The sequence below is a fragment of the Cryptotermes secundus genome, unplaced genomic scaffold (genome assembly GCF_002891405.2).
Source record: "Cryptotermes secundus unplaced genomic scaffold, Csec_1.0 scaffold1066, whole genome shotgun sequence".
Taxonomy (NCBI): domain Eukaryota; kingdom Metazoa; phylum Arthropoda; class Insecta; order Blattodea; family Kalotermitidae; genus Cryptotermes; species Cryptotermes secundus.
The window spans coordinates 244562-262637 of NW_019738984.1; the positions used below are offsets into that span (position 1 = coordinate 244562).

Below are 18076 nucleotides of genomic sequence, written 5' to 3' on the forward strand. Positions count from 1 at the left end.
CTATCACTGTATTATTGTCACTATCAACTTCATCCAATTCAGGAATCATTATTTCATCGCCACTATCATCATCAGAAAAAATCTCGTTCACAACATTTTCCAGCTGGTCTGTAGGAACACGAAGACACTTGCTGCAAGAAGCTATGGTGAAACTGAATGAATGTGAAATATTTTCTGACCTTTACCTTCTCAGAGGGTTCTGACAGTAATACAGACCCCCACAAAGTTTACAAGGGTTCTTTACAAACATGCACAAAAACTATCATATATATGTCTTTGGTTGATGAGTGCCAAGAGAGCAAAGAAGGGACGAGATTGTCAAAGCGTTAAAACACGCCAACGCCAGGGAACGGCTGGCATCGTCCGGGCGTTAAAACACGCCCGCGCCAGTCAAAGAGTTAAGTGACGAATGTTTTTCAGGTCTTAAAACCTGGAGGGGGAGAGTTATTCACATATTCTAGAATGCAGACTTTCTGCTAGACAAGGGTAGGACAAAGAGGATGGGTTAACAAGACCTTTACATGTTGCTGTCCATAAAGAATTTACAAAGCACACTGTAAGTACAGTTGGTGCGAAAACAGTGACAGCTAGTTAGGAATCACAGTTATGACAAATGTGCCAGAAAGATGCCATCATTTTATGTGATGGTTTTCCATATGTATAACATTAAGAAGTTGATGATTCCAGTGGTCTTAGATACCGTAATGAAGTCCTTGTTGTAAACTATATTTATTATACTGCAGTTTTGCTGAATCACTGTCATATAAGGATATAGCTTAATGGTAGATCACACAGTTTTTATTCAAGAGACTGATGATATGAATCACAGGCATTGCTGCTTATCAGTACACCATTTTTTTGTGGTTCTTCTCATCCTTTCCAGAGAGAATTCTGTGGTAATCCTCTTTCAAAGAGGCTGACTTACCCATTTCTCACATATCTGTAGTGTGTTATGCGTTGATGAGTCGACTGCAGTTAAACCAGAGGTGTGCTTGAGTTATAAGTGGCTGTGCCAAGTCAAAAGTATAACTACCAATCTCCTTTGCTGTTTCAGGATGCTTTAGAGTCACAGATAACACTATTGGTAACTGAAAGAGAGGAAATAAGGCTATATGAATAAGGTGTTGATCAGTTATTGAAACTATAAACTGTTCTTTGTAATGAAGATATTGTAATCCTGGATACAATTTCATTTGCTTTTATAGGAAATTCTTAATTGTTCAGTTACTGCCAATTTTTGTCTTTCAACGTAAACTCCTCATGGCATATCATGGCTGGTCTGTATTCATTTTTTGTTTCCCCTAATCAAGCCATGTTTCCTTACTGACTTATAATAGTTTCAGTATAATCGTTTATACCGTTATGTTTTGACCTCATAAATTAACAGTAAAAACATAATCTACACATCCAGTTCTAGTCTTTTATCACTTAACACAGTGACTACCATTTTTTTTTGTTTGCTGCTCTTTTTACACCATTCTGAATTGTTGCAGACACTGATGCATACTACAGTGCCAAGAAGCCATATCAGACACTCTTATAGCTTGCATGGAACCAGTGATAGTGGCTTGAAAATATTCAAGCAACAGAGGGTAGACACTGGTATCCTCTGTGGAAGTGAAGTCAAGGGTCTGCAGGAGACACCAGTGACTGCTGTGGTGACAAGGTATGGCAGACATATCAGTGTCCTCTGTGGTAGTCAATATGTTAGGATTTTCTTGATGCCTGATTTACAGAGAACTTAAAAAAAAACAATGAAGTGTAAACAGAAAACACATCGTTACCACTATGGGAGAGAAAACATGAAACCCAAGATGTGAAAGTTATCCTCCTCAGTAAGATCCTCCCACTATAAATTTATTTATATTGTAATGTTTATCGATATTTGGAACAGTTATTACCCTACAATCCCTAGCAACTTATGCTCTTGTTAGTCTTTGTCCACTCATTACTTGACTGTAACATCACTGCCGAGTCATCTTTCATCTTCACTCATCACTGCACTGAACTGACAGCTGGCTTCTATTCTAGCTAACTTACCAGGCAGACTGCACTAATTCACTGATTCTGTACTAAACTGTCTACTGAAATCAACTAAGGCTGCTTTTTCATGGGGCCTTGCAAGCACTTTTATACATGTCACACTTGAAGAATGTTCTTGTGCCTGCTGCTACTGCAATCTTCAGCAGTTGCTGGGACTATCTAGAAGGGGAGATAGTCTCTATGCATTGATCAAATGAGAGGCACATATACGCAGCAGGTACTTCCAGCTTCTCTTGTATATCTTCACATGCCTTTTCATGCATGCACAAGTGATAATTATCTCCCACAACCAAGACATAGTGCCTTTAAGTCCCATGAAAACACTTGTGTACTTAGAGCCAAAGAATTAGATTCACACATGCAGCTGACTACATAGCAAAATCCATAAGTTGATGAAATTTACCTTTGTCTTCTGAAGGTTGTGAATAGTTATTATCAAATTATCATCTTCTCTATTAAGCTTTAACTGCAATTTCTGAAAGGCAAAATAAGGTTTTAAGTTAACTACTTTACACCAGTTCAGGTCAAAGTAAAAAGGAAAAGTAATGATTACCAGCCAGGCAGATAAAATCACTGACATGTATTAGTGCTGAATGCAGACAGATTCATAGTCTGTATTGTGAAACTATGCATGTGAGAAATTCAGTTTACTACAGACACATTATAGAGTACACATGCAGAAAAAACTGCACTGTAATTACTAAAGATAACTCTCTAATAAACAATACTATTTTGTTACCATGATTACTATGAAAATACATGGTTTATGTATTCTGCGATACCAGTTATGTATAATTCATTAGATACAGAAGGCCTTCTTCCTCTGGTTTCCTTGGTGAAAAAGAAAACTTATGTCTTTGAGTCCTCTATGTCATTCCTGCATTAATCCACAGTCACTGATTACATTTTTTTTTTCATCTTCATGAACGAAATCAAGTTCAGAAGTTCACACATGGTGACATTAAGCAACACAATTGTGTCCTGCATGATAACACTGTTCTGTGGTATTAAATTATAGTAACATGTAATTTACTGCTCCATGATTATAACAGCAGTCACTGTCATTGGAGTTGCAATGCTTTTATTATGTGGGAAAGATTAACCTGGACTCAAACTCATGCATGTAACAACAAAATTTGCAACTGTTCCCACTTTTCCTTTCCCAAAATGAACGTTTGTAATTACACTTATCCACTATCATTACTAGGTTTCGAGATACAGAGAATGATGGACAGATGGATGAATATTGTGAATTGTATGTACAGATTACATATATCCCAGGAAGCAGGGCATGGAACAAGTACAATACATTACATGTCATTTTGTTAATATATCTTCAAACTTTAAAAATGATCTGCTACAGTGAGTTTAAATGCAGTAACATTTTATTTTCCTCATGACTGGAAATTAATTACTGTAAATGAAAGTATGCAGCATCTACAAATACTGTACTTGTCTAAATCTGACTGAATTTTGCACTGCCTGCTTCTTTCTTGGCGTACTCTTCAACCTTATACAAGGAGATAGTATGGTCATCTGAAACTCAATTGAACTACATGGCATGGAAACATTTATTCCTAAAAATCTGACTTACAAATTATCCTGAACAATTCATACTTCTAGAGTAAATAACCATAGTTAATTAGTTAGTTATTTAGAGAAGGTGGGTTTCCCCATGCACCGTGACCAGTTTGATCTATTGTGCTTCCCTCTATGATATTCTACCAGTCTCTTTACCCTACCGATAAATGGTGCGTACCATCAGTCCCACCGAGTAAGTGAGTTCAGTCACTTGCTTAGCGGTGTCTATAATGCTTCCCCCATCTATCAGAGGCCTTAGAGACTATTGTTGGGCGGGAAACGTCCTGGAATTTGGCTCAGTGATCCCCTTTGGGGATATGAGGTTATTTTACGTGCCGTAAAGTTACGACACGGGACACACAGCTTAAAGTCCCTCTCGGAGGACTTGTTCCCTGAATTTTTCTGCCCTTAAAAATTTGACGACCTCCGCCGGGTATTTGAACCCGCGTACCACGAGTCATGAGGTGGGAACGTTACCTTTAGACTACGGAGGCCGCTATTAAATAACCATAAATATATCATATTACTTTGAATATAAGACACCCTTGCATTTAAGATGCATTCAATTTTGAAATGATGTTTCAGGATGAAATTAGAAAGGAGTATTTATTTCAGTGAGTTTATTTAGAATACATCAATTAAAATAACAAAATATTTTTAACACATTTAAAGTGAAAAGTAATGGAAAATAGAGCAGAATGAAATGGAAATTTAAAATTTTCACTACATGCACACTCCTTTCTATCTTTTTTTATTTAATCAGAAAGTTCGTCCAATGATCCTTCAGTTGCATTTCTAAAGATGATGAACCCTTACAACTTTCACTGTCATCCCAAAGCATGTCATTTTGTGTTCCATCTTCCGCATTACATAAAAATCACTTTAAAAACGCTTCTGGAATAATGTTGTCTGGCACTTATTTCCAAGCTTTTGATATCCACTCCACTATTATTGATGCTCATGCTCTTTATTTGCCAATATATGATTTTCTTTATTCAGCCAGGCATCACACTGTTTATGGACAAGATTTTTAAATGGTTTGTTAACTGACACATCAAATGGTTGTGACTGACTTGTCATGTCACTAGGAATTATCACTTGATAAGTGTTTCTTTTCCTTAACCTATTTCTGATCCTATCGGAGAAATGGCCACGAAATGCATCCACTGCAAGCATACTCTGTGGCTCTGATAACACATCAGGCCAATGTTCCCACACACATCGAAGCCAGTCTTCCATTAACCCCCATATCATTCATACATTTTTTTAGGTTCAAACTATTACATCTTTGCAAAAATTTTCTTTTGGCACTGCTTTTATGTTTAATATTATGTATGGTGGTAATTTATTGCCATTTTCAGTTATATACTGCATAACAGTAACATGCCACTTGTTTTTCCCCCTTGAAATCCACAGCATAATTGTGAGACATGTTGAAAAAAACTGCAGTTTCATGTGCATTGCTAATTTGACTTAAAGAATACTTATTCCTTTGGCACAGTCCAATAACAAAATGCTGAAATTCAATCTAGTCTCAAATTCTGAACGAAGTTTTTGATTAACTTTCACCCTTCATTGTAATAATAAGCTCTATCTCTTCACAAACTTTTTGCACCATCCACGACTGGCCTTAAAATGTATATTATTGTTGACATTAAGGCTTTCCCAGTTATAGGTTATTCTTTATTTTGTAAATCTCTGAAGTACTCTAAAACATGGCATCAATCTCAGGATTTCTCCCTTTCCTTGGTCCAGAAAAAGGCTTCCTATTTGTCAGACATGAAAGCAGTTTTGTTTTTATACTTTGCCAATGATGTACACATGCCTCACTTACTGCATACTTTCTACCAGGTGCAGTGTCCAGAATAACTTTTCATTTGAATGTGGTATCATATGCAAAATTCTTTCCATGGGCAAAAACTGACAGAAAACTGAACACACCTGCATGATAAGAATGTCAGGCAATGACTGAACTGAAAGTTTGGGATTGACTCATAGTTAAAGGTGGGGAGGGTTGATGTGACTTGATGACTCACTCTGAATGTGTTTACGTTAGGTTCTTTCCAGGCTACCCTGTGGAAAATTTGCAAATTGGTGAATAATTCCTCACATTTAAGACGCACCTCAGTTTCCAATGTGAACAAATGGGAAAAATGTGCATCTTATTTTCAAAGTAATTGAGTATTAAACATTTCTGAAAATATTTTACTGTTGTCACAACATAAAAGAAAATAAACTGTACCTTATATTCAAGCAAATATGGTAACTGACCACTAAAAAGCGGTTCTTGTAGCAAACATTTAAGTGCGTGTGATCCTGCACCATAAATATAATAATCTCACAGTAAGACTGCCAGTCTTACCTCACAAGCCATGCGACATACCACTGCCCATCTTGCCATATTTGTAATGTAGATATCAAGACTGTTATGGAAGCAGTTCCTATGTGGCTGAATTTTCACAAATGACTTCCATCCTATATTATCGAACACAATAGTATCTAATGCTGGTAAAGCCATGAGTTTCTGGAATCTTGCTTCAGTTTCAGGGTGTCCTGTGAAGTGTAGAGTGTACTTTGGATACAAACAATAACAACAATTTCTCTATTCAAATACCGGATATGTAAACATTTGCTTACACAGAATAAAGAATTATTATTTGTCTAGAATATCTAATGTGGAGACATAAATTGTATGACAATCTATGGCCCACATTCCACACACAGTCCACTATCATTCTCTGCTGTGAGCAAAGATGCAATACTAAATCACATTAAACCGAAATTCAGAAGTGTTTAGTACAAGTTACCACTAAATATGCCTGTTTTTATTCTGAATAGAACAAGAAGGGTGAATATAAGGGACCTTTGCACCGTGACCAGTTATAAGTTAGTGTGTTTCCCCATTTAATCTTGAGAAATTCTCCACGGAATACAAAGTGCATAAGTTTATGTACAGGGTCTTGTGAAAGTAATTTGTGTTCATGAAATAAGCTCCTGATATGTTTGATCCTACAAAGGCCTCACAAGTACACAGTACAAAAAGTCCACAAGTCACTCTGCGGTGTTCAGAACTTCTTCTTCTTCTTAACCATTATATAAACTGTTGAAAATAAAACACTGGAATGAAGGATGATTCTGAAAGTTTATTTTCTTTGAAATCACCAGATTTGATGGTCACAAATTATTCTTGTGGGGTTACATCAGAAGTGCTGCATATGGGTGACTGACTTATGTTGAACTCAACAGCAGATTACTAGAGCTGCTGAAAGAGAAACTTCAGAGATCTGAATTGTGTGTATACTGAAGTCAGTAAAGCTTGGGTTTCCTCGGGTAGCGGTAACGTAATCAAGCGGCTGTAATATGACAGTGAATGACATCACTAAAACATTGCCATGGAAACAAAGGAACATGGTTTCCTAGAAAGCGTTGGTGTTCCTTTGTTTCCATGGCAATGTTTTAGTGACGTCATTCACCGTCATATTATGGCCGCTTGATTACGTTACCGCTACCCAAGGAAACCAAAGCTTAATTGGTTGGACAACTGATGTGCCATAAAACAAGCATGAGTGGAAATTTACTGATTGAAACATCTTGAGTTACCCTTCATTTTTGCCTTTTGTTTCTTAATTTTTCACATACATATGAGAAAGTATGGTGAATGTGAGAAATCAATCTTGAAATTCTGACACACATTTTCAGCACCCCTGATTACAGAAAGACATCTGTCCATATGTCTCTATATATTTATGGATGTGCAAATCACTAGACTCTGAACACTTGGATGAGTTTAACTGAAATTTGGTATGTAATTAATATGAACACTCCATCTCTAAAAACAGGGGCCCTTCAGATTGGCCCTGGCACAAAATGGTGATTTTGTCAAAAAAAGCTGCAACAGTTTTGAATAAATTTCAGTAATTTATAAAGACCCTAAATAAAACTGCAAGGATGGTATTGTCATGTGTATGGGATTACGTGACGAAAATAACGGGCTCTAGTTCAGATGATTGGATTTATTGGCACTTCAGTAACAAGTACTCTCAATCACATTTAATACAGTGCTATCGCTGATTTGTACACTTTCCAGTTCACCATTGCACATGCACTAGGATTCTCTGTCTTCACTACATCTCCTGGCAACAAATCTCAACACAGAAACAGGCACTTCCAATAACTATGAAGTCTTCTTGCCATTTCTTGTTCCATCCCCCTGGAACCTTGGAACTCAACTAAAACTCTTGTTGACTGCCTTCTCGACTGCTAAATTGCCACTGGTCCTCAGCACAAATTTTTCTTGGTTCCAAGTCCCATGGGACTCATGACCATATTTTACTGTCTGACGGCTCTGGGAGCCTTCAGATCTCCTGCCTTCTCGCTTATTCTGGAACATCTTATAATTCTTTGGCATGGACCCCACAGAAAATGTGTCATATGTCAGACAGTAAGTTCACTGGTCTGTTACCAGTGTTGGGCGTGGCGCAGACCATACAGAAGGCAATGATTCATCTACTGTTGCATAACCTAGCAACAGAGTGTTTACCAACCCGCTGCCTAGCAATGGGTGTGCATGTAACATTATCTTCAGGAAATTAATGGCCATGTGTATTAGGGGGCCAAAAACAAAATGTCAGTTTTCTTGAAACTGACTTTACCAGTAAAGTAGGTTTCATTGTTGTTCAGAATTCAGAACCCAACAATGATCCACCAAGAAACAATTGATTTAGTTTCCAAAGTAATGTATTTACAGTCAATCATATATGAGACAGTGTGTGCAATGTCTCTGAATCAGTTTTTAGTAGGTACAATTGTTAGGCAAATACAGCTACCTAAAACCCAGGAATGACTTTCTGGACATTCTGTATACAAGAGTCAGTTTTTCCTCCTCGTTCAGACATCTACTACAAACAGGATTAGCCCTTAGCACCAGTTTGAATAGCTGTACCTTTAAGTGAAAGTGTTCTGCCAATAAGCCTATTACAAGTCTCATACAGGTCCTATTTGATTGTAACAGTTTCTTAGTTCTATCATAAATACCTCTGACTGAAGCACTTTACTTTTCCCACCCTGGAATGGGCTTAGATTGTGGTCACAGTGGAAGGCATTTGAACTGTGTCTTCTGGGTTTGACATTATGTAGTGAAAGTTCTCAGTGGTTATCAATGTTTTAAGACAGCAGGTTTCTCCAGAACCCTGGTAACCACCTACTTGACTGTGGGGCGTCAGAAGATTACAAAACCATATATATTATCTTGTTATTTATATACTGCCATGAATGTAACATCTATGGCTTTACTCTTAATGTAATGTCTTCTCTTAGTTCCTTAAGCTTTTGTCCCAAGCCATTACCCTGAGCCTGTGGATATTTTCAGAACTTAAATCAGTCAACAATTTTTTTATCTCCCTCACTTTATAAGTTACTTTTTTCAAATTTTCACCAAATAATAAGAATATATAGCTCTATTATTAGTGCTGAAAGAAAATTTTGTGGTTGACATCTGTAAAAATCAAAATTCAAATCTGAAAATGAAAATACGTGGTGTATTCAAAAAGTATTGAACCTTCTTTCTTCCCACGTAAACCAATGAAGTGCGGGAGGCTCCCTTCAGTTGAGATGTGGAGGGGACATTCATGTGCAGTCGTGAATTTTTTCCTGCACACAGAAAGTGTCAGTTGCTGGCAGTCGGCCTATGAGTGAGTACATGTAGTGAGTGCTTGTTGGATTACAGTAAGGTGTAAAATGACGGAACAACATGAGCAGCGATACTGCATCAAATGTTGCCAAAAGCTTGGCGATACCCAAGTGGAAACCATTCGCAAGATTCAACAGGCTTTCAGGGATGATGCCATGAGCAACTCACGCATAAAGGAGTGGTACAACCGCTTCAAAGATGGCCGCACATCAGTGGACAGCGAACCATGTTCAGGCAGACCCTCAACAAGCCGAAATGAGAATGTCACTGAGCAAGTGTGGACTTTGGTCATGGAGGACCGTCGTATCACAGTCTGAGAACTTGCAAATGAGATAGTGGTAAGCACTGGATCAGTACATTCAATTTTGACCGAGGATTTGGGCATGAGGAGTGTCCGCGAAATTCGTACCAAAACTGCTGACAATGGAGCAGAAGCAACACCGTCTGGAAATCGCACAGGACATGCTGGACAATGCAAACAGTAACCCCAACTTTCTGAACTCCGTGATCACAGGCAATGAGTTGTGGGTTTATGGGTACGACCCGGAAACCAAGATGCAGTCTTCACAGTGGAAACATCTGACATCCCCGAGGCCAAAAAAAGCACGGCAGGTCTGCAGCACTGTCAAGGTCGTGTTGGCCGTTTTCTTCGACTCCTGTGGGGTTGTGCATCATGAGTANCGAGTGTCTGCGAAATTCGTACCAAAACTGCTGACAATGGAGCAGAAGCAACACCGTCTGGAAATCGCACAGGACATGCTGGACAATGCAAACAGTAACCCCAACTTTCTGAACTCCGTGATCACAGGCAATGAGTTGTGGGTTTATGGGTACGACCCGGAAACCAAGATGCAGTCTTCACAGTGGAAACATCTGACATCCCCGAGGCCAAAAAAAGCACGGCAGGTCTGCAGCACTGTCAAGGTCGTGTTGGCCGTTTTCTTCGACTCCTGTGGGGTTGTGCATCATGAGTATGCACCACAAGGCCAAACCATCACAAAGGAATACTACCAGAAGGTCCTTTGTCACCTTCGTGATGCTGTGCGGTGCAAACGACCGGATCTGTGGGCAGCAAAAACTTGGCAGCTCCATCATGATAATGCACCCGACCATTCTGCGCATCTGACTTTCGCCACCAAACACAACATCCCTGTGGTTCATCAGGCTCCCTACTTCCCCAACATGGCTCCGTGTGACTTTTGGCTATTTCCCAAGCTGAAAATGCCGCTGAAACGAACCTGATTTGAGTCAAGAGAAGACATCATGCGGAATGAGACGGCCCGACTGATCACCATTCCAAAAGACTCATTCCAGAAGTATTTCCAACAATGGCGGAAGCGCTGGGAGAAGTGTGTGCATTACCAAGGAGACTACTTTGAAGGGGATTAGGGTTTTGTACCTCCAAATCAATAAATGTATTTCTGCCGACCAACGGTTCGATACTTTTTGAACACACCACGTATGATTTCAATTTATTCATTAGCTGATGTTATTTTTTTTTACACTTTGTAATGCTGTTTAGCCCTCCCCACATGTGCACGTATATGCTCTCGCGCATGCACACGCACACACACACAAATGATATCCTGTACATGGTACATCTGAAGTAGGGGGGAAAAAATGCTTTACATATAACTATCACATGCTACACATTTTACTTGTCACATTCACAAACTACAGAAGTCATAATATCACAGTGCGTGAATGAAACAAACCATAGAATGTCTGGGTTTAGATTTTAAAACTACATGCTTTTCTCATAATCATCAAACCGGCCACCTGGTAAAAGTCTGTGATTGACAAGCACTTAACTGAGAGACTGCACAAGGAGCACTAGAACACTCCTGGCACTTCAGGCAGGTTCCATGGAGCTCTGTAGCACTTTTTGCCACTCAGTGGGCTAATGGCTACCTTTTTCATCTTTCTTTGGGCAATATATAATTGAGATCTTTGATATGTTGGTGGGGAAACTTCTTCTGTGTATGTTTTATCTGGCTGTCTGACAATTTCTTCTGATTCAAGTAGGAGCTGGGTTCACAAAACTAATTATGTGCCAATTAGATGAATACAGGTGCCTATATTACGGTAAAATAAAGAAAAAGAAAACACAAAAAAGAGGCACACGTGACCAAATATTCATGTATTCAAACCACAAATGCCTAATGTGCAATACACATTAAATCTATACACTCTAAATACCACCAAATATGACTTAAAACTATGGTATATTTGGCAACATACCTGTCACAGGATCTGTCAAATAGAAATCATTAACAACAGTTAAACTTGTAAGTGGAACCTGTTTATCTACTGCATCAGCTGATTCATTTGCAATTTCTGAAAAACAAGATTGTCCCTTGAGTTCATTGCATCATGGTGTTCTTACATGAGTACAATCAGTCTACGCAGGAGAATATTTGTGAGCTTGTTGTTCTGTCATTTTCATGCTGTTTCCATGAAAATGAGATGCAAAGTGATCTATTTCCTATAATTACAAAAAACCTTAGAGTTATATTCACTCACACTGTTTAAATGTAAAGGTGAAGAAGGAAGGTGGAGGCAAGTGACGACAGGAGAGGCATATAAAATGGATGGTAAAGGAATCTGAGAGAAAGGAGTGAAAGGGACAAAGGCATGAGAGGGGCAAAGGAAGGAAGGATAAGGGATGAAGATACGATAAAAATGACTTTCCCTGACAGACTAAACCTATACAATGACTAAAATGTCATGACCTGATGAGAGAATATAGTTTATATAAAAATGAAGAGATTTATCATTCAATTTTTCAATCGTTATTATCCTAGTTAATTGAAATACCTTTATACAGCCTGCTTTAAAAGAGTAGGCAGTTTCTACTGCATCAGGCATGGCAAATGTTAAGTAATAAATTATATATAATTATAAATATTTATTATTATATTAATATATATGACATTAACTGAGGGTGTAGAAAATTTGGAGCTTCATAACTTGTACTCTTCTCCAAGCATAATTAGAATGATCAAGTGAAGGAGGATGATGGGAAGAGCATGTAGTGTGAATGGAGGAGAAGAAGAATGCCTATAAGATACTGGTGGGAAAACAACAAAAGAGACCACTAGGAAGACCAGGATGTAGGTGGGTGGGCAATATTAAAATGGATCTTAGAGAGATGGAATGGTATGGACTGTATCGATCTGGCTCAGGATAGGGGCAACTGGAGGGCTCTTAACGACATGGTACTTGAACCTTCAGGTTCCATACAATGCTGGGAAGTTCTTGAGAAGCTGCACAATTGGCAGCTTCTCAAGAAGGGCTCAGCTCCATGAGTGACAGAATTACAAATTATAATGTACGAGACAGATAAAGAGACATGATATGCCGCTGTGCATTTTCTGCAAAGAGCGCATAAGCTCAACATTATAAAAGAGGACAGAAATTAATGGCAAGCTTAAGATTACATACCTTTTTGAACCATTTTTAGCATATTAAGAATGGGAATATCTTTTGCCAAATGTTTCTTCAAGTGATTAACATATATGCCATTGACTTCAGTAGGTCTCTCATATGCACCCAAGTTACTTGTTGTAGCATATTGCTGAATCAGGTTCCTCTGTGCAGTATACAAGAATACATCTGGCAGTTCCTCATGGATGCCTGGGTTATCATTCCTGTAACACATTACAATAGGTTATCAGTGAAAACACTTTCTCTTGAACTTCCCACATATCTTATCCATGAATCTTAAGTTTCTGACAGTGGTATGTATTTACATGTATAACGTATACCTTCGCTGATACCTTAACTGATTAAACATGATTCTGTGAAGATATATGGGGAAGTGGACGTATAACTCCACCATTCTCTTCCCTATAATATCCAAACCAAATCTGGATCCCTTCCAGCCTCCTACACAGTAGATACCAGGTGCCGTTTCCCCAGAAGTAAAGTGGCAGGGGTATGAAGCTAACTGTTCATGTCCATCTAGTGCCAAGTTTAAGAATGGTGGAGTTATACCTCCACTTCCCCATATATCTTCACAGAATCATGTTTAATCAGTTAAGTCCAGGGATAAATCTACCATTATCTTACTTTACTTTGAGATCAGGAATTCTGGGAGATGAAAAAAAAAGTACCGTACTATCATATTGCGATGTGTTGCGCTACGGTAATAGGCAGGTAAACACCCCCCCCCCCCCCCCCCCAGCGGGGAGGTGCTCAGGAGGCCGGCGGNCCCCCCCCCCGCCGCCAGCGGTGATGTGCTGAGCAGAGCCGAAGTGAGCTGAGTCCAAGCACGCTGGTCGCTATGCAAACCGAGTAAACAGCGGTACCCGTTACGTAACATGGGACGCCGGACTTGCTACGTAGCCATAAACAACTCCCAACAGCGTTGCTAGGCTATCGGCAAACACGGCAACTAGGCAACAAGGAAGCGAGGTGTTTCCCATTGTCCAGCTGAGGGTTTATAAGGGAACTACACAACCGCCGAAGACAGTTCTCGGTGTAGCAGCCTACAAAGCAAGTCGAAATGTAGCCGTCGACGAAGACAGTTGGAGTATAGCAGCAGTCACGGAAAGAAGAACCGGACGCGTGTGTAATTGGGAGTAATACAAAGAGACTTGTATAGCTCCCGTACTGTGAATATGTGTACTCTACTGAGGACAGTGTGAAGAGATTTGTGTGTAAGGTTTGTAAAGTGTGGAAACCCGTAACATTATTATAATTAATTGTAGCCGAGACTGGTAGGTTGTTAAATAAACCAATTAACAATCCGAACGGCATCTTCAGTGGCAGAACATATTACAATATTTAAGCATCCTGCTGTATTAATGTATTTTTTATACACAATATAATTCCAAATCTGCACACAAGGGAACACAACACCATACACAAATGGAGAGATGACATACAAGCAAGGGGAAAAATAGAACCACAACAACGGGTTTGCGTACAGAAAACAACACACAAACACACAGGCCCTCACAGTATAAAAATCCAAAGACAGGGATACTGAACTATATTGTTGGACAAGTGGATGGTGCCCCTAGTACAGATGAAAAAAAGAATTTTACAAAATTTTAATAGAAAATTTTTAATTAAGTCAATTTAAATTAAATTGCAGCATATGGTATATTAACTAATGTTAACTAAGTATCAATTATAACATCCAATATTTTAAATCATGAAACACCGCAATTATTTGATGTAAAAAAGTGGACATTCTGTATAATGGAACAGTTCTGGCATAGCTGAGACACCTGGTGATGGCTGTTTGAAGCTGAAACATGTTGTGAAGGGAAGGAGTGATAGAAATAGTTGCATTATTGATGAAATTATATTGTACTTCTTTTGGCTTGTTTTGGACTTCATCCATCGTCTGGTATGTAAAAGACAAAAAACCGCGACATTTCGGAGACTGGATCTGTCTCCGTCTTCAGGTGGGTGGGAAAGGATAAACCTACTCAGTTGGGCCCGTTAGAAACAGCTAGTCTCAATCACTGGACCAGTGATACATACCAGACGATGGATGAAGCCCAAAACAAGCCAAAAGAAGTACAGTATACACCAATGTCAGAATCCTTTCAAGTCTATCCAAATTATATTGTGTATAAAAAAGTACTGTACTTTTACCCTTTATAAAATTTTGATCCACATGCAACTTTTGCAGAAACTGTGATTGAAGTTACACATGTTCTGGTATGGGGAATTTTAATCACATTTTCTACAAAAACTGTGAATTAATAAGAATTTTATCAAATGACATTTCCGTCTCAATGTTAGTCAAAGAATCACATAATGGAGTCCGTAGGTGCAAATACCCATACTTTGTTGCCACATCACAATCAACTTTGTTTTCTGGGAAAATTATGCATCAGAGAAAGTTTTATGAAGAAACATTTCCATCTAAACTGTTCATTAAGGCACTGTGTCACAGAGTCCACAGGCAAAAAATATCCATACTGTGTTGCCACAACACACGCAACTTTAATTGCATTTTCTGCAACAATTATGTGTTGGTCCAAATTTATGAAGGGAAACTTTTGTCTCAGTGTTCATCAAGGAATCATGTGGTGCAGTCCCTAGGAACAATTATTTACAGCACACTGCCACAATGCATTCAACTTTCATTGAGTTTTCTTTTCATGAAAATTATGTCATAAAATTTCATCCATGGGGAATTTACATCTCAGTGTTCATCAAGGAATCACATGGTGAAATGTGAAGACATGAATACCCATACTTTGTTTTCATACTGCATTAAGCTTCAATTGTATTTTCTGCAAAAATTATGCATTGCTTGAAATTTTATCAAGGGGCATTTTCAACTGAATATTCTTCAAGGAATCACACTCCTGAGTCCCTCTATTCAAATATTCATACTGTGAGAGCACAATACATTCAATGCTATTGCCTTAATCTAATGAATAAAATTATACAAGTATTCTGAAAAGTAGTACTTTCATATTTTACGTATGCACTACAACTTCAGACAAAACTTTCTGGGTAAAAAAGTGCATAAACTATGTGAATAAATGTGACATTACAATTATTATTACTGAGTTTCTGGACTTTGTTAATCATCTGGTATTCCAAAATGAACAGTGTGCAGTCCAGTCACTGAGATCAGCTTTTTCTATTGGAACTAACTGCACAGGTGGCCTCCCATCATTTCACCTAAGGATGGAAACAGATCCAGTTTCTGGAACAATGAGGCCTATTTGGAATAGTGAACAATGGGCAAGGTCAGAAACCACGTAATATTAAATCACACAAATCAGTCTTCATGTGTAACTGTTTGGGCTCAGTGACAAATTATAATACAGTCTACACTGAAAACTGCACTTAACCCTCCTGGATTTCATTAGTCATTCATATCGCTTAAGTATCATACATAGATTATAATCTTTGACAGATGTGTATTGTCAAATTAATTCCTTCATTATTTCACAAAAATTATCGTATAAGTAGATTATATAGTATCAATCAGCAGGATGGTTGTGAATAACAGATCACAAAATGGAAGAAAGTGGCCTATCTTAAGGCAACAATACAGCATTTTTCGGCAGGAAGAGAACAAAATCATGAAAAATCCCAATGAAGATAGCTGATCTTAGGCAAATTTTGAACCTGGGACCTCCTGAATAAAATGTCAAAGTGATAAACACTACACTGTAATGATCAGCAGGTGTTACTTATTTAATGACATTATGTGTCATCTGCTTAAGGAAAAGATTATCAGAATAGTGAACTAGTTGGGCCATGGCTCATCTTAACACATCACATCAGCATTTTTCTAGAGAGACTAAGCAAAATCATGAAAAATAACAAGACAGCTTATTTTCTGATGAAGCAAGATCTTATTCTGACCTGTCCGGTACTTTGAGACACATATCTAGCAAAATGAAAAATAATCTTGGCTTTACTTCCAATACATCTCGAATCACCTCTTTCTCACACAGACTATTACAGCGGCGGTATTTACTAGCTCCTGGTGCATCCACTGGTAACATAAATTTGTCCTGGATCTCAAAACCATGTCCTACAAAGTAGAAAAATCCTAAAAGAAAACAAAAAAAGAACATAATGGAACACATGCTTCAGGTAACTACGAATGTAACTGAGATAAAACATTACACATCAGTGATTCATAAAAAAAAAAGGATTGTTTCCTTTTTTACATTCAATAATTTGCAAAATTACTATGAATATAAAATTAAAAAAACTGCTCTAGATTTAAAAATCAAGCAAGCTCTTAATATTCTTTACAGTATCACATTTAAATCTCCTTACAGGAAAATGTTAAGTAACAAACCAGTTAAAATATTGCTATTATAACAATCATGAAATTCGACAATGTAGGTGTGGATATAAAATTGCTGAAGGTGACTGCTGAAATCAATCAATTCCATTTTCATTTTAGTAATACCTTGTAATCAACCATTTAACTTTTAACAGCAGGATTTACAGAGCTCATTCTGATTTATAAAACACCATCAAGCACCCATATCAGATATGAGGTTCTCACAGTGTGAGAATTTAGACTATGCATTTCCTCTGCAGTGACACCATACAGACTCACAGCAGTCACAAGCTTTTGAGCACCCTGCTGCATCTTTCTGCCCTCGATATGACTATAGCAGGTTCCTCCAAAATGTAGGTAACATGTATGAGACTGCATGATGTCATAGCCATAAGACCACAATCCAAGATATGTATTCTTATGTTGTACTGATTTACATATATTATTGACTGGCATACTTTGATAGTTGTGAAATGTTTGCTGGTCAAGATGGTGTTAGCTAATTTTATGGTTCCAAAAATGCACCCAGCAAAAGTCAAAATATTTCAATTATTCAACTGAATGTACAGTTAATTACCCAATTACCCAATTAATTACCCACAGGTTTCTGTGTAAGGTGAAAACCATGTAAGTCCAACAATGCTTAAATACAATATATTTTTGCATATATATAATCGTTTCAATGGATAATTAATGCTAAAAATGTATCATAACATACCATATTATAATGTACTGTATAAACCCCGTGTAACTGGTATGAATGACTGCAGAAGTCAAAATACTTAACAGTTTAAATAATAAAGAAGAAAATACTCATGCACCAATGCATCTAGGGATTTGTGTATCCTGAAACTGTTGGTGACTTCCTGCAGTCCACATATACAAGCAATGTATGACAAATTTTAAGTATTACTTTCTAAATGTTTAACTAATGTTTATGTAGGAGCTGATCATGGGGGGAGGCAGCACGGTCTGGCCTGCAT

General features: G+C 38.0%; 1 protein-coding gene across 2 annotated transcripts in view; it reads right to left on the reverse strand.

Annotated features, from left to right (window-relative positions):
• The window catches only part of LOC111871546 (mucosa-associated lymphoid tissue lymphoma translocation protein 1), a 41467-nt gene that overhangs the window by 8191 nt on the left and 15200 nt on the right, over positions 1-18076 (reverse strand). Inside the window, exons 8-13 of one of the 2 annotated variants that reach the window (XM_023864717.2) lie at positions 16661-16850; positions 12758-12963; positions 11555-11650; positions 5987-6177; positions 2447-2518; positions 926-1088 (exon numbers count right to left, since the gene is read on the reverse strand). In XM_023864717.2, the coding sequence (XP_023720485.1) occupies positions 951-1088; positions 2447-2518; positions 5987-6177; positions 11555-11650; positions 12758-12963; positions 16661-16850 (893 nt within the window). In that variant the 3' untranslated portion in view covers positions 926-950. Of the gene's footprint in view, positions 1-921; positions 1089-2446; positions 2519-5986; positions 6178-11554; positions 11651-12757; positions 12964-16660; positions 16851-18076 lie in introns of those variants that run through there. The other variant, XM_023864716.2, reaches the window with a different exon arrangement.